At 36.5% G+C, this 18,718-nt stretch overlaps 1 protein-coding gene across 9 annotated transcripts in view; it reads right to left on the bottom strand.

Moving 5' to 3' along the window:
* Positions 1-546: 546 nt before the first annotated feature.
* Positions 547-18,718, bottom strand: part of LOC125682097 (ovarian cancer G-protein coupled receptor 1-like) — a 169,065-nt gene continuing 150,893 nt past the window's right edge. For 5 of the 9 annotated variants that reach the window (XM_048922512.2, XM_048922511.2, XM_056154411.1 and 2 more), the window contains one exon: positions 4,740-8,558. In XM_048922512.2, the coding sequence (XP_048778469.1) occupies positions 7,406-8,554 (1,149 nt within the window). In that variant the 5' untranslated portion in view covers positions 8,555-8,558 and the 3' untranslated portion in view covers positions 4,740-7,405. Of the gene's footprint in view, positions 8,559-18,718 lie in introns of all 9 variants that reach the window. The other 4 variants (XM_056154413.1, XM_056154412.1, XM_056154414.1 and 1 more) reach the window with 1 other exon arrangement.

The following is an 18,718-nucleotide window of genomic DNA, read 5'->3' on the forward strand; positions in this document are numbered from 1 at the left end:
TGACACAACAGCGTTCTGTTACAGTAAGGACAATTTTCATTGGTTGGAACGAAAGTATCCGGTGATGCAAGAATAATGTAATTCTTCTTTAAATAATGTTAATGATATGAAATTGAAACTGAATGAAGCAGGAAACCCTTTGCCAAAATTGTAAATTTCATGATCCTAGAGTAGGGCTACCAGGGTGGGACCAAATTTGTCATAGTGATTTTAAAAATGTCTTTATCATTTGAAGGATTTCTTTAATTATTCTGATACTATATAAAATGAAGCCGAGACATTTGAAACTTTGACAAAAGCTAAAATTATGCATATATAGGAAAACAGAAAGGAATGAACCAAAATTTTGAATTTAACCCCCCCCCCTTGAGTTCTGACTCTAAGACCACAGGCACCTGAAGTATGGATACTACCCCCACCCCGTTTTTTTTATTAATTAAAGAATCCACCTAATGGATAAACTCCAACAAAAAACAAACTGGCAGTAATAACAGTATCAGACTCATTGCAGTGAATGAAAGACACAAGCAACGTTTTACAATTTATAGATATAACAGCAATGGTACATTCGGGATATACTAAAAATGGACAATACCGGCCGCATGTGAAAACATTTTGTGGGGTAACTGGGGAGTCGCCCAGTGAGCCAGTTTAACTTAACTTGTAAGGGGTACACTGGGGGGCCCGAGTAAAACATTCAGTGCCCAGACCTGAACGGACGCCAGCGTTCTAAGGAGGTAAGCGAGACCCGCCCTTCTCACCCTGTCTCCTGCAGTGCTACCTGGTATGTACATTATCATGTTGGACATAAGCCCTTAACATGCATCAGACTGTAGCATCCCCTCACTGAAGTGAGGTGGATGTGGCCCCAACCGTCCCCGGTGGTGGCCCCACTATTCATTGACTTGTTTGAACTTTTACAACTTATAGTACTGTAAATTGCCCCCTGCTTTAGAAGCAGGTGGGGGAAACAACCAGGTTTTGGAGCTGAAACCGTCATCACATACCATTACCGACTCCCCAGTTCGGCCACAGACATTGGAACAATGTCCCCCACAAAAACAAGTAGCATGAACCAAAAACTGAGTGAAACATACAATAAGAATTACATGGATAAGAATAAGTCATGACCAAACCACAGTACTTGAACCTAGAGTTTCGTAAATTACAGAATGCACACATGATAAACAGCACCAAGCATGAAATGTTAAATCACTTGTGTGGGGGGTAAGAAACGCCTTGACGTTTGAAAAAATATTCCAAGGCCGCTTGAATATTGTTGAGAAATAATTGATTTCCCAAATCCGACAGGTGAGTGCCATCTGTTCGGAACAACTCAATCTCAGTAGCCTTGATGACATGGTCGTGTCCAATGTACAGACCTCTTACCTGGTTAGCCATGAATTTTTTCATGCAGCTATTAATTCTTATCCTTTTTTTGTTAATTTTGGGACCAGCATCAAGTGAGGCAAAATGCCAATATCTTCGAGGTAGGATAGCTGACCAGATAAGGGTTGTATTTGGCCAGAGCGCATTGAATCGTAACAAGGTACATTGTGCATCTTCTTTAAAAGTTTTTGATGTGGCATGCTCAGTGGTTAAATCATTGGATCCTAAGTGAATGAGTAAAAATTCAGGGGGTTTATGATTGTGCTCCAGTAATAAATTGTTGAGGTTGTCCTCCAACTGGTCCCATCTGAGTCCTCTGAAACCTTTCCAGGTGATGTTGGCCTGCAAGTTGAGGTTGCACCCTCCTGGTCTGTCTTGTGCTGCAATGCCAGCCCAATATGGGATCGATGACCAAACAATCCAAATAGTTTTACCTGTAATACTTGTCTTGTATTACTTTAGAGTAGCAATGAGTATAACTGAAATACCTCAGTGCTATGCATGAATTGAGTGTGTGTGTGTGGAGAATAAACTAATGAGGTCGAATGTATGCTAAGAAAGCGTTGGACTTCCACCTACCCTGTTGCTGGATGCAAGTATGTGAATATCCCCGATTTGCTAATTCAGTTGCCATGCCAATACGGAAACTGTGTGACCTGAAATGGCCAGATTGTTGAAGGAATGACAGAGCCCTTTGAAGGACTGCCTGGAACTGAAAACGTGTCATAGGAGTGCCATCCGCATGAACGAGCAATGTATTAGAATGGGGGGGGGGGGCCTAAGCTGTAAATATGCCTTAATTGGTAGTGTTGGACAGAAATTGGTGTCCGGAAGTTTGGTAATTTGACAAACTAGGGGTTTGCCGGTTTGGTTAGTCTTGGACCTATGTAAAATTATTGACACTTGACCTAGCTGGTTTTGAGAAACTTGTGAACTCAGCAATGACAAAACTTCACTGACTCTGAGCAAACCGTAAAATGCCAATGAAAAGGCTGCTGAAAAAAGACATGATTCAAAAGGCGAGCGACATACTGATGTTAAGGCATGAATGATTTTAACAAATAATTGGTATGATATAGGAAGTCTGATATCTTGGTTGACGCCTACAGATCGCTTGACACCTTCCAGGGCTTTTGTGATAATGAATGCTTTAGTAGTATCTTGGAAACCCTGGATTTTATGTTGATAAGCAATTGCACTCAAGTGCAAACAGATGGTCCTATATGTAAGCTGATTTAGTGACAAGTAAGCAATGTAATGCAGCAGCTGATCGACAGGGACAGGCCATGTGCTAGTGAAACCATACAGTAAAGTAAACTGTTTAAACTTGGTTAAAGCTGTATTGTATGCCAAGTGAGTGTTGTGAGCCAGTGACCTATCAAGAAGTCTTGATGTTTCCTGCTCTATAAGTCCCATATGTGGGCTGGTAGTGGTGTAGGCCACTGGTCTGCCTCTGGTGCAAGTCTTCGAAAACGGGCCCACCGGGTTATCCGGTGTACTATCCATTGGAAATTGAGGGGCCTCCTCAGGGGGCTGTGACTGCCCCTCTGCCGGGGCTTGTCGATCCGTCCAAGATGTGGCGGTGCGAGGTGGGCTTCGTTCCCGGAGTTGAACTGGTGTCCGGCGGTTACGTTTTTTCCCGATCCCCCTGGCCGGGGATCTCTGGGTCGCCGCTCGTTTTCGTGGTGGCATTCCGAATACAGGAAAAATGTCAAGATTGAAACCAAAAGGGGGAGAAAAAATTCAGCCACGTGCTTCGTTTCCGCCTCAAGATAAGAACCACGTTGCTGCTGCTTCGGTTGGAAAAAATGTAATGATGGGTCCGATCACAGGGAGTACCGAGTGTGACGTAGTGCATACAAATTAACTTGTACCAAGAGCCACTAAAGTCACGTAGACCCGACGTACAGGGTGTATCAAAATTAATACGGACTATTTGATATAAACTCAAATAATCTCGATTATTATTAATTTCTTTCTTCTTTTTTTTTTTTTTTTTTTTTTTTTTTTTGCGGTGATGATTTCTCTGAAATGTGTATACCGGTAGAAGGTCAATCTCTATAGCTTACAAAAAGTGTGAAACGATTACATAAATTGAAAGAAAGATGAGATTGGCAGGGAATCGACACATTTTGGAGAAATCATCGCCGCAAAAAATAACAAAAGAGGGGGGAGGGGCAATGTCAATACTTCAGGTGCCTGTGTCTAAGACAGGTCCTAAGAAGTCATACAGTGTTATTTTTAACATACTAGTGTATCATATTTTGCATCACCGGATACTTTCGTTATTTCCAACCAATGAAAATCGTCCTTACTTTAATAGTATGCTGTTGCATCATATTACCCATAATGCAATTATTGGACATACATCACAAGATTATCGAACATACATCACAAGATATAGAATATACATCACAAGATTATCGAATATACATCACACGATATAGAATATACATCACAAGATATTGAACATACATCACAAGATTATCGAATATAGCAACGTTTTACACGCCATAACACTCTATGTAAATATATTCATTTGATTTTTCAATCAACACAAATCTATGTCTATGAAATTATATGTATCCACAATATCCCCATACTTAATGATATACCGACGTTTTGTCTCTCAAGACTTTATTCTAATATTCCGGATTATGATGTGTCAAGTTCATCAAATTTTCTTTGACGATCAGTGATATTTCTGCTTTGTTCTCACAATCGACAAGGGAGTCAACATTCTCGTTTGAAGTCAGCATTTCGCAAATTATATGGTCGTTGTAATGATCGTATTTGCAAATACAACCTGTCGAATGCTGTCTGACGTTCTTCATATCAATTGTTATGCCATTCTTAGCATGCTGATTTCGGCTACGTATATCTTCATTTACCTGGTCGGGAAAGAGGGCTCAAGGCGGGTGTGACCGTTCAACAGGGGATGCTTACTCCTATTAGGCACCTGACCATACCTAAGGTGTATTCAAGGGTCCGTGTTTACCCTTCTCTTAATTTTGTATTCTTTATGGAATTTATGAAATTAATCACTGTTCGTTTTCTTCATTTTTTCATTCAACATTTAGTTTTATGTTATGGTTTATTTGTCGGTTCAGTTTATGTAAACTTGCAAACGTTTTAGGACATTCTCCGTACAACCTCTGTCCTGATGCTGTGAGTTTCTTCAAACGACCAATCCTTGGTTGTGGAAACTATGGTGTAGACGCTGTCTGTTTTTATTATACTTGTAATATAGTCAAGTGTGGTTCGTCAGTTTATCAATTAGCACACAGTTGTAATAAAGAAAAAGAAAAAAATAAACAAAACGTTTCCAAAAGCACACAACAAAAAAGAGAAACAACTTACATTTTATGACGAGATATATATACATAAATACAAAAAGTAAATAAAGAAGTGATTACATTTTGAACATATGTACACAATATATCATGTACTTAATGCACGAGCTATTTTCGCGCCATATCCACACCATTAAGTGGTTTACATTCAATTACATCTCAAATGAATGCTAAGAGACTTCAAATTACAATTAAATGCAATAAATAGAAAACATATACACTGTGTGTGAGACTTCAACGTAACACTTGTACAAAAGGTTGTGATATCTTCGTCATGATGTGTATTGGGGGTGGGGGTGGGGGGCTTGTCACCCGAGCTGTGCATCTTAACTGGCACAAAAATTTGGTTCTACTAACCAAGAGAGTTGAGATAAGGGAATTACCTGAAGCTATTATCAAGTTGTATTCGTGTTACACAATTTTCTTTCTCACCAGGGTGCATTTTTATATAATGCAAACATCCTCACTCAATGAATAAAGCCATGTCTCAAGGATCACAGAAGTGTCCACAATTTTACATAACGTACAGGTATATAAGTAAAATCTTTTTTTTTAAAACCAAACAAGTTAACTACAATTTTTGAGTCGACTCGTGTAACGAGCTACTCCTTGGCATCGGACCCATCCTGCGGATTCACAGCTTCACTCTTACGCAACTGAATATAGTTTGACTGGCAGTGAATTTTAATTGATTCGTTAAATAAAATCATTGCCATGCACATAGAATTCTTAGTAATGTCAATGAAACGCACACATTGTTTGTGAAAGAATGTGAAAATATTTTAGAATAGGGCATCGATCTAGCAGGTCTGCAACTGCATACAGTTGGAAGAAGATGAGACTGTGGATATGAAAAACTACATGTCTTGCATTGCGTTTAACATTTGTTAACATGGTTAATAAAGTTATGAATGATATTCAAATTTTAGCCAAGCAATTAATGGTGAAAAACGTAAGAAGTCTATCGAAATAATATCATTTTAATCGCGCATGAATATAAGGAGAGGGAGGGTTAAGTGAATAAGGACTTCGTATCACTTGATATATTGTATTTAACTTTCCGTGAAAATAAATGATATGGCGATTCTTGAACAGAATTCTGACGAAAATATATCTGAAATCAATTTACGAATTCTATATTTGCTTTGTGTAAATAAATAAACATATTCACGTGGTACATTTTTGCGGGAATACTTCATCTAAACAAGCCGAAGGAAGAGGTGATCAAGATATTTGAAGACTTCAAGAGAATGATTTGTATCGATACCTGCTACAATTAAATTGTGCCCGGGCTGTTACTTTTTTTGTCTTTTGCGGTAGCCTTTTGATATTTGACATGTACCGATTAGTGACCATCTTATGCAGATGTGCTGGGTACCATGGATAGTGACCATTTATCTTGAACTTTATGTTCGACAACTTTTGAAGCTTTTATGGCTAAATTCCTAAAGCCGATGTGTCGTCTTTCTAGTTTATGACCTTGAAAATCCAATGCCATTTAGTTAAGCATAATACTTATGCATACAGTGTACATTTTGTTTTACCATACCTTTAAGTGTATATATCAATGTTAAAAGTGGAGCGAATTAGGACATGCCTTATTCGTCCAAAGAGCTGATCCACAAAAAAAATCTAATATTTTTGGACGAATAAGGCATGTCCTAATTCGCTCCACTTTTAACATTGATTGGCAAGCCTAAAGACCAAAAAACATGTAGTCTGCGTTGTAAATACGTTTGTAGATTAGTGTAGTTGTAGTGCTAGATGTATTTATATGTAGTTTTTGTTATTATTGTCTGTATTCTCCTTTAAGATGAAGAAAATTAAAGATCACAAGATGATGCTATATATATATATATATATATATATATATATATATATATATATAAGCACTGAAAAGGCCACGACACTGTTGGTTATTTAAAACTCAAATTTTCGACGCAACCCGCGTCTTTATCAAGAGACATAAATTACATAAACAAATAACACACAAAAACGACAAGTATCGATAAACTACATTGGTGAGAAGAGTGATACACTATTGTACTGAGTGATAAAAATGGTGGTGGTTACGTTGTAAAGCGTGTTTATTGACTATGGTTTAGAGAGTTTGTACCATGGTCGGGTCGGGATGAAAATAAAATTATTCTTGAAAAATTACAGAAATCAGAAAAATTTAGAGGGAAATCTTACAAAACAATGTGATTATGGAATAAAATGGTGGGAAGATAATGATATGGATATTTCTAACTGAGATGGTAATTAATATACCTATGTGGACCTTGACCATTGGTAAATAACTTTTGTTTGTATTAGGTCCGGCCTACGTTTTCTGCAACAGTACGGTCACGAAATGGGTTTTTAAACATTTTATATCAACATATTTGAAAATATAATTATTATAATAAGTACAGATAATTAATTGATTTATTGAACATTTATAAGCTGGTGAACTTAGTGAAATTAGCATTACCACATTGGCAACTGCTTTTTGACATAGTTTCATAACAATATCAGTATATTCTAACAATACTGCTCTGTCATAGCCTATGTGTAAAACTATATACAAATGGTGCCCCTTACACTAGAATGGCAGATTGGTATGGGTGTATCACGTGGTACCGCGTAGGAAGAATACGCAAACTCACAGGTAATGGAAATTATCACATAGGTGTACTCTTTTCAGATTTGTTCCTATGTCTGTTTTCAGATATCGCGTCTGATTTATATGTATTGTCAGTTACCACTAAAGTGTATTCCGTTTTGCTTGTTACTCCAATTTTGTCTTTTTCGGATGTGAAAAGTCTCCAACAACAAAGTTTTCTAACTTCTTTACGAAAGATTTGTCCAGTTATATAGTAAATAAAGAAGTAACAGGAATAATTTGATAAACATATTTCCTCCACTACTTTCCTTATCGTCATATATTGTAGGTATCTTTTCCACGTTGGATCTTCAGCCATCGTATTAAGATCCGTTATTTCTCCAGGTTTAATAACACCCTGCAGTGCGAAAACAATGGACGCCGGAAGCAACGTGCATATCAAGTAGAAGGAAACAGATAATAGTGTGATTGTCGAAGTTTGGCCGCCACACCCACGTGCTTGCTGTGGTAGCGCACTTTGATATGTAATTCTTCGAATCTCTCTGATGACCAAAATGTTCACTACAAGAACACAGATTGGAACAAACATAAATAATATTAACTCGGTAGTTAGTGTCCAGACTTTTTCAAAACTTTCTACTTCTTCCGGTGGGTAACACGATCCCTGTGCAGGGTGATAACGCCAAATGTACGTCTGTAAAGAAGCAATTTGTAACGAAAATATAAGAAGACCAATAGATACATATATTGCACGTTTTACAGTGCAGAATCTCTCCTTCACAAATGGGTGGTTTACAGCGATATACCGTTCCACAGTAAAGGCAAGGACCAACAATGGTGCATAATATTGGGGAATAAAAATTGCCATGTTAAACACTTCGCACATCACTGACATTCTGGTATAGGTAGCAACACCCCACGCAAAATTTAACTCCTGAATGATGTGCAAGAGAAGAAAAACGGTATGTACGATTGATAGAACTCCAACATATATGGCTGAAGAATTGTTCTTACGCATCCTACTGCTGAGCCATATCTTGGTCGTGATGGGGTTGGCAGTGAGACCAATAACATAGAAAATCGGTGATATGACACGATCTATGATGGCAATCTGTGGAGCCATATGATTAAAAATCTCCAGGTAATTTGGTGTAATATCACTCTGATTTTCTGTGGAGGATGGCATGCCGTACGTCAAATTCTGCATGACTCTGAAATGAAGCAATATTATACTTATCAATTTTGACATAGTTAAGAAGGTGATTTATGTTTTCAATCTCGTTTTCGTGAAAGAAATGAAATTCATTGACGAGATTACAAAACCTCATCTTTTCTACTCGAGGATCATCTGAGTTTCTCTAATATATGTACTATGACGTCACAATGGGTATTGCAATTGAAAAGTAACGTCATAGCTGATTTGAAAAATGCAAGAGTCTCATAATGGAATTAACAATACTCCTATTAAATATTATTAATTTTAATTCTTCAAAATGGCTGCTAAAAATCAAGTCTGTCGGATTTCAACCAGATTTTGTTTCTTGGGTGAAATGAAGATTATGAGTCCATATGTGGCATCAATGTTTTTCTGTCAACATTTCTGACATTTGTGATGGCATCCCAACGCAGTTATAGCTCGTTATTCTTTTTCTTATTAAGATCTTTCGTTGGAAATTGTTTTTTTTTTTCCTATTATTATTTTCGCCCGATTTCTCGGTTATGCGTCAACCGATTTTCGTCAAACTTTCAGGGATAAATCCGATAGGTATCTTTTTCGATCTTGATTACGTCTATCATTACGCAAGATATTAAGTTTTTTCTGAAATTTAGGGGGTCATTTTGTGTAGGAGTGTTCTCAGAAACAATTCAAGATATCAAGTTTAAATTTTCAGCGATTGTAGAGAAGACTTCATGTATTTGCTGAGTTCCATTCAAATTTCTTTAACGCAGAAAACGTCAAAGCTCGGTAGAGCTCGAAAAAGCGTCACAATTTTTTACTGCATTTTTTACTTCATTATTGGATTGAAGATAATCTTTTTATACAGAAATAATTTGAAAAGACATATCGAACACAATTTGTAGATAATGGTGAGACGTATTCGACAAAATCAAGTTTTAGGGGTTAATCCTTCAAATAAGGGGCCAAAGGGGATCAAAAGAATTTTCTAAATATCTCAAATACATAAAAGAATTTGTTAAGCATTATTGAAGGAAAGTTTATTGTCTTACCGTTTTACCGTTTTACAATTGCTGATATCAGCAAAATGAGCATTGATTACGTAATAACGTTTCATTACGAAAACTATTTTGTGAAACATTATTATTGATCAGAATGTGACTCTAAACAATATGCCATCTTCAAATTTTGTCGTGCATCCATTTTAAGGAATTCAAGGAATGGTTCCTAAAATTGAATATCATATGTATTGTGAAAGCTAAAATATTTCATGAAACGTTATAGGAAAAAAACCTTGTAGATAATGACAAGACCTATTCGCCGATATCAAGTTTTAGTGACCCGTCCCTCCAATAAAGGGATGAGAGAGGTCAAAGTGTTTTCTAAATATCTCAAAAACTAAAAACAGTTTGTTAAACATTATTGAAGCGAAGTTGTTTGTTTTAACGTTTTGCAGCTGCTGATATCTTCTCCATCGTCAACTTCCCATATTTATGTAGCAATATTCCATTATGACCTGCATATGGTGTTTATATATCTCAACTGATTCGATATGCAAGAGCTTGTTCTGCGTATAGTCAGTTTTTAAATCGAGGTAAGCTACTGACAAACAAGTTGATGGTACAGGGGTTTCAACAGTCTCGATTGAAGGCAGCATTTCGCAAACTCTATGGTCGTTATAACGATCTAGTTTGCCAATACAACCTATCAATGGGTCAAATGCTGTCTGACGTGTTTCATGTTAAGCCGTTCTTGGCACACTGATTTTGACTGCGGATAACTCCGTTTACCTGAACAGGATATAGGGCTCACGGCGGTGTGACCGGTCGACAGGGGATGCTTACTCCTCCTAGGCACCTGATCCCACCTCTGGTGTGTCCAGGGGTTCGTGTTTGCCCAAATATCTATTTTGTATTGCTTGTAGGAGTTATGAGATTGATCACTGTTCGTTATCTTCACCTTTCATTAGTAAAATGAACATTGATTATGTAATAAGGAATTTCAATGGGAATAATGTACGAAACTCTGATGCTTTCTATCTCCTAAACGAACATATTCTGTGAAGAATTATATAACAAAAATTGGTCGGAATGTGACTCTAAACAATATGCCATCTTCAGATTTTGTCTTACGTTCCCATTTGGGAATTCAGGGGATGCCCCCTAAAACAAAATATCCTATAGATGATATATCTCGAAAACCAAAAACATTTTGTTAAACGTTATCGAACATATCAAGTTTTAGAATCCAGCCGCTGAAATATAGGGCCGAGAGGGGTCAAAAGTATTTTCCAAAGATCTCAAAAACTAAAAAGAATTTGTTAAGCGTATATGGAAGCAAAACTGTTGGGTTTGACGTTTTGAATTGCTCATGTCAGCAAAATGATCCTTGATTACGTAATAAGGGATTTTAAGAGGAATAATGTACGAAACTTTGATGCCTTCTATCTACTGAACGAAAATATTCTGTAAAGCATTATATAATATAAATTGCCCAGAATGTGACTCTAAACAATATACCATCTTCATATTTTGTCTTAGGTTCCATTTTAAGGAATTCACGGAATGGCACCTAAAATTGAATATCTTATATATACTAGAGGAAAGAAGAAACTGTGCATTATGAAATTTAGTATAATTTTTCTATATTTATTGTTTATATTTATAAAATCTAAACAATCGATAAAGGTGATGTTTTTGAACAATATCAGATAGTACCCGACTCAGATGCACGGACTTTTTCATTTAAACATGTTGTTTATGGAAGTGTTCGTACGCACGAGTTTTACTGGCCAATACTGTTTGGAGTAAGAAGTGTAAAAGGTTTGTTTGGACACTATTCGTTAAGGAAAGCACTTTAGTTTTGACAAAATTTACCCTTCCGTCATGCCACGACTCGGCGAAAACTAACGTAATCGTGCGGTTGGGATGCTTCAAGCTGGAATGGCACAAAATATCGTAGCAAGACACTTTGGAGTTCATCGGAACACCACCTAGTCATTATGGAGACGTTTCCAACAATCTGGTAACACTCGGGATCGACCACGTTCAGTGCGTCCTCGTCTGACGTCGCGTTGACAGGACAACCACATTAGACTTGTGCAACTGAGAAATCGTTTCCAGACAGAGTTTGACTGCTCGTAGCATTCCTGGACTTCGAGCAATCAGTCCAAAAACTGCGTAATCGTCTGCGCGAGCACAACATCAGACCAAGACGTCCAGCGGTGCACCCAATACTGCTTCAACGTCATCGTATCGCTAGACTAGCGTGGTGCAGACGACATCTGCGATTCAGAATACAGGACTGGGCCAACATCTGTTCACTGATGAATCCAGATTTCATGTGGATAGCATTTGGCCGTTGTAGAGTGTATCGTCGCGTTGGGGAGCGGTACCAGGACGCTTGTGTTGTGCAACGTCGACAATTCGGTGGTGGTAGCGTTATGGTGTGGGGTGGAATAACAGCACGTGGAAGGACTCCTCTACAAATTATCAATGGAAATTTCACCGGCGTACGCTATCGAGACGAAATTTTTCAGCGTCATGTGATACCTTTCATACAGAGACAGGAAAATCACATCACTCTGCAGCAAGACAACGCAAGGGCCACATATTGCACGTGTAGTCAGGGACTTTTTTGTTCAACAGAATGTCGATGTCTTGCCTTGGCCAGCTGTTTTCCCCGATTTATCGCCGATCGAGCACGTCTGGGATGAAATGGAACGACGTCTACGCCGTTTACCAAATCAGCCAGTGACATTGGCTGATTTAGGTCAGGCTTTAACCAACATCTGAACACTTTAGTGGCACCAATGAGGCGCCGTTGTCAAGCAAATGGTGGCCACATGCGTTATTAACTTTGTCAATTCAAGTTTGAATACCAGTGTCTTTCGAGTGTGCTGAAATTGACGTTATTCGACGTTAACATTAATGGATTATGAAAAATTGTAACGAATACATTTGTTAACAGTATTACTAAAAATAAAATTTGTTCATTGTTATTTTTTATTTTTTCATATATCAAATAATGCAGTTTCTTTTTTTCGCTAGTATATGATCTGAAGAAGTTTTTCATTTTTCGGCGATTTTATGAGAAAAAAATTCATGTTTTAGCCCCAGAAGTTGTAAATGTCCAAAAATATGTATGTCAATCAAAAGGTTACATAAGTTCACATAATACTTGTTTGCAAATGTCAATGACATCTATATCGCATCTGAATTGGGTTTTTTCCAGTTTCCAACGATTATTTTGACAAATTTTAGGTTTTGCCCCAAAAGTCGAAAAGCTCTCCATGCAAACAATTTGATTTATAGTTTCAGAAAATAATTGTTTTCAAAGGTCCATGTCATCTATATAGGATATCTGAAGAAGTTTTCCATTTTTCGGCGATTTTTAAAGAAAAAAAATCATGTTTTAGCCCCAAACCGCGTAAATGCCCCCACATATTAATATCAAACAACTTTATATATAAACAAAGGGTTACATACGTTCACAAAATACTTCTTTGCAAAGGTCAGCGACATCTGTATCGGATCTGAAGAGTTTTTCCAGTTTTCGGCTATCGTTTTTTACAAATTTCATGTTTTTGCCCCAAAACTCGTAAACATCCCCATGTAGAAATGTCAAACAATCTGATTTATAATCAAGGGATTATATACTTTCAAAAAATAATTGTTTGCAAAAATCCCTAGGGGGGTCTCCCATTATCTTTACTAGCCCATGGTCTACCTCATTCATTAGCAAGATATGCAAGGACAAAGAAAGAACAATTTTTCGAAGTTTTTCTCAATAAACCGGAAGTTTCTGTTTTAACTTCCAGTAAGTATTTCATTTTCTGAAACGCCTAAAGAGACCTTATTTTACGGGGCAAGTTTCGTTTCAAGTGCATAAATTTGAGAAATTTGATGTTTTATTTGTTCACTTCCGGTGGCGTTGAGACGGAAGACCTTAAGAAGAAGAAGAAGACGACGACGACGAAGTAAAAACAATATGTTCCCAAACTTTGTTTGGGGAACATAATCACAAAATATATAAGTAAAGTTATAATTAAGATTTTTCTTTCTGGTAAAATAGGCACAGTGTATACAGATAAAATCAAATATAATTAAATCATAAAGAGATTAAGCATCTCAATATCCTAGCAATTTTTCTGGGCTCCTTATTTAAAGGGCTAGTGCCTTTTTTCTTAATATCATCAGAAAAGGTCTTGTGTTTTAAAACATTTTTTGTTCAGACATTCCTTACCGTTTTCGAGTTACATGTATCTGAATAACCATTCTTAGGGATCAATCTTGTTACTCCCTAATGGGAGTGTTTAGGGAAGAAATGAAATGTTAATTGCTGAAATTATTATTTTGAAGAACTTTTGTTCAATATTGCTTTTCAAAATATTTGTCCTTTTCAATATGAAAGGTGAAGATAACGAACAGATATCAATTCCATAACTCCTATAAGCAATACAAAATAGAGAGTTGGGCAAACACGGACCCGTGGTGGGATCAGGTGCCTAGAAGGAGTAAGTATCTCCTGTCGACCGGTGTTAAGCCAGACTTCCCCCCAGAGCCAGACTCCCCCCCCCCCCCCCCCCCCCGTGGAAGTCTGGCTCTAGAGTGAGCCTTCCCCCCAGAAGTCTGGCTCTAGAGTGAGCCTTCTCCCCGGTAATCTCGCTCTAGAGTGAGCCTCCCCCCAGCAGATTTGCTGTAGAATAAACCTTACCCCCAGGGGGAAGACTCACTCTAGAGCCATAACACCCTCTTGAAGTCTCGCTCTAGAGGGACACCCCCGCTTCCATCCCCTCCTATGCAAACTACATCTGTATCATATGAAATAAATTTTAGTTTATCGGGCAGGGAATTACTTACCTACATACCTCTCTACCTACCTATCTACTTTTTAAAAAAGTTTTATTTTTGTATTTTCAACACATTTATACATACAAACATTCAAACTGTAATCTACACTCGCTCATTCACACTTGCAATTACTCTGTGCACCTTCTGTATCAATAATAACAGTGAATTGTATACAATGTATATGATATATACATGTATAATATATACATACACACACAGAAATATATATACATACATAAACATACATATATACACATTCAAAAATAAAGGTAATTATTTTATTTTTCATATAAATTTTTATGATTTTCAACAAACTACTTGTCCATTATATTATCATGCAATGCCCATGTACCAGCGTTTTGGATTTGGTATGAAATATATTTTGACAATATTTTTCTAAATTTCTATAGTATTTAAACAAATCAATTGCATCTGACAATTTGGGTTTTGAGCCCTGTGATCTGGAGTAATAAATGTGCTTTTTGTGCTAACAAAAGAAGAAAATTTTCCAAACAACTTCCATTAATATTGCCAAGTAACACACTTCTTTTTGTGATTTTATAACCTTTTACAAATGCATTGTACCATTTCACAAAATCTCTCCAGAAGGCAGATACATACACACAGTCATAAAAATATGAGTGACTGTTTCTCTTTCACTTTTGCAAAATGAACACAAGTCATTATCTACAAGTTTAAGTTTGCGAAGGAAAGAGTTTGTAGCTATATAACACATAAGAATACGGTATTGAAGATAAATTAATTTTGTTTCTTTTGTGCATAATGATGCATTCATATAATGAAATTCCCAACATTTTTCTGAAATAGTTTCACTGAGATAAGTTTCCCACTTCTCTCTTTTGAGTTGTGGGGCTATGAACTCCTTTTCCTTCAAAACTTGATATAAAAATTTAACATAAGAACTAGAGTTCATTTTCTGTACAATACACTGATTTGGACTCAACAATCCATGATGTACTTTGGATTGTTTTTAAAATCAACAATTTGTCTTTTAATTTCAATCCCAAGGTGTAATAACTTGCATTCCCAAAGAAGAAAAAGATAGACGCTATATAAAAAATTGGCGACCAATATCATTATTAAATGTTGATTACAAAATTGGTTCTAGTGCCATAGCAAATCGTTTAAAGAAAGTACTAAAAAGTATCATAAGTGACTCTCAGAAGGGTTTATAAAGGGACGGTTTATTGGTGAAAAAACTCGTTTTTTGTATGATTTGATTGACTATCTAAAAAACCAAAATTAGCCAGGATTGTTATTATTATTAGATTTTGAAAAAGCATTTGATTCATTGGAATGGGATTTTATTGTAAAGGCACTCAGGTCCTTCAATTTTGGGGAATCTATTGTAAAATGGTTTCTTACTCTATACACCTCTAGTACCAGTTGTATAATTAACAATGGTTTCCATTCTTCAGTCTTGAACGAGGCTGTAGACAAGGAGATCCATTGACACCATATATCTTTATTATTACAGTAGAATTGTTGGCAAAAGCACTTCAAGAAAATCGAAATATTAAGGGTGTAACTGTGGCTGGAAAAGAAAACAAATTAGGCCAGTATGCGGACGACTCTTTATTAACGTTAGATGGCAGTGAAAAATCACTTAGAGAATCTATGAGAGTTGTTGATATGTTTAGAATGATTTCTGGGCTACGTTTAAATATTTCAAAATCACAAGCTATTTGGTTGGGGAGCAAATCAGGTTCGACGGAAACTTTGTGTAATGATCTGAAAATGAAATGGGGAAATAGCAATTTTAAGCTCCTCGGAATAGTATTTACAAAAAATCTGGAAGACATGACTTTATGTAATTATCAATCTAAAATCAATGCCATTAAAAAATTGCTAGGTTTGTGGACTAAACGGGATTTAACTCCAATAGGTAAAATCACAATTATCAAAACTTTAGCACTCCCAAAGCTCATACACTTATTTTCAGCATTGCCTGGAAGAGTTGAATAAAATGTTTTTAAAATTCATTTGGGGATACAAGGTAGAAAAGTTGAAAAGAAATACAATTGCGGGTAATTATGATGAAGGGGGACTAAATATGGTACATTTGGCATCTTTTATATGTTATATTAAGCTGAAATGGATCAAAAGGTGCTGATAATGAGGGTATATGGCAGCATATGTTGCATAGTATTTTAAATCTTAGAAATGTGGATTTCATTTTCACCTATCCAAAGAAAAACTTAATGAATTTGTAAATCATATTGACAATGTGTTTTGGAAAGATGTGTGTAAAGCTCTATCAAGAGTTAAAGAAAGCTCTCTTTCTGCTACAGATTATTTGAATTTAGATATAAGAAACTTAGTTGATATTAAAAAATGGAATTTTAATACAAATTGGGTTGACAGAGGCATTAAGACCTTGAATGACTTAGTTTTGCAGAATGAAACATTCAAATACTTTACTGATGTAAAAGATGTGGTTGGTACAAAGAACGTTTTGAGCTATTATTGTCTTATTTCAAAAGTACCCTACCTACTAATTTACCTACCTCTCTACCTGAAGTTGTACAAGTTTAAAAGCATAACCGATATTTGTACGCAGATGAGAAGAAACATAAATTCGAAATTTCCTCATTTCATTTTTCAAACTTCTAAATCTAACCAAGGCATAGGTATTGTGCGGGTCAAAGTTCAAGGTCTATGGGTCAAACAAAATGGCTTATCAATTCCAATGTGTTTTATTCAACGTATTATTCTCTTGAGTTTGATGAACGACTTAAGCAAAATCATTTAATGCCCTGCTGAAAAAGGTCTTGGTATCTAAACAATCTTTATAAAGTGATATTAGTTTACCAGGAATAAATGGAGGGGGAAGTCCTGCTATGGGGGAAGTCTGACTCTACAACTAGTGATAGAGTAGGTCTACCCACGGGGAAGTCTGGCTCTAGAGTGAGACTTCCCCGGGGGTTATCCTGCTCTAGAGTGAGCCTTCCCCCAGGGGGAAGGCTCACCCTAGAGCCAGGCTTCCGGGGGAAGGCTCACTCTAGAGCCAGGCTTCCGGGGGGAAGTCTCATTATGGGGGAAGGCTCACTCTACAACACCGGCCACACCCTCCGTTAGCCCTATATCTTGATCAGATAAACGGAGTTATCTGTAGTCAAAATCAGTGTGCTAAGAACTGTCTAACAATCGGTATGAAACACGTCAGATAGCATTTGACCCAATGATAGGTTGTAATGGCAAACAAGATCGTTATAACGACCATAAAATTTGCGAAATGCTGACTTTAAACAAGACTGTTGAAACCCCTGCACCATCAACTTGTTTGTCAGTAGCCTGCCTCGATTTAACAATTGACCATACGCAGAACAAGCTCTTGTGTATTGAATCAGTTAAGATATATAAACACCATGTGCAGGTGATAATGGAATATTCCTACATAAATATGGGAAGTGGACGATGGAGAAGCTGACATCCTGTTTGTCATAATGTTGAGTTGTTAGTTTGCTGTTAGTATCTACTTTCAATAAAATATCTAAGTATGAAGCAGAAGTAAATGACCCTGAGGTGTCTTTTATTTCGAGTTCACAGGTATATATCGAATCTAAGAGGAAATATTTATGGCTTTTGCCCTTTACACCCCCTAATTACGTAATATTTGACCTAAATATTGATATGTTTAGATGAGGATCGTTAAGATGAACAGTTTCGTTTTTATGACTTATAACAAAATATAAATACCTCAGGAGATATACATACAAGACTTTAGACTCTTCTGGGCTCCTTATTTGAAGAACCAGTCCCTTTTTCTTAATATCAAAGGAAAGGCCTTCTGTTTTCAAACATTTTTTGATTGATAAATATTCAGAAATTCTTTACCGTTTTCGAGTTACAATGTATTTAAATAATCATTTTATAGAGGCCGACCTTGTAACTCCCTAATGGCAGTGTTATGTGAAAAAATGAAAAGTGCATTTTCTGAAGAACATTATTCTGAACAACTTTTGTTTGATAATGCTTTTCAATATATTTGTTGTTTTTAAGATAGAGGAGTCAAAAGATTGACTCCTGTTGGCCCTTTGAATCCCTAATTACGTAATATTTGACCAAAACAATGATATGTGTAAATAGTGATTGTCATGATGAACATTTTATGTTCTACGACTGTTCACAAAATGTTGATGGTTTAGAAGATATTTAATTGAGATTTTAAGCTATTTTAGACCCCTTTAGTGAGGGGTGAGCTCTTTTTTCTTCATGTGAACAGAAAGATCTTGGAAAAGTGCATTCTCTTTGTTCTATATGTCTTAACAAAATATTGCCTAGAAAAGAGAAAAACGAGATAAAATGTCAAAAATCACAG

The sequence above is a fragment of the Ostrea edulis genome, chromosome 2 (genome assembly GCF_947568905.1).
Source record: "Ostrea edulis chromosome 2, xbOstEdul1.1, whole genome shotgun sequence".
In the NCBI taxonomy this organism is placed as follows: domain Eukaryota; kingdom Metazoa; phylum Mollusca; class Bivalvia; order Ostreida; family Ostreidae; genus Ostrea; species Ostrea edulis.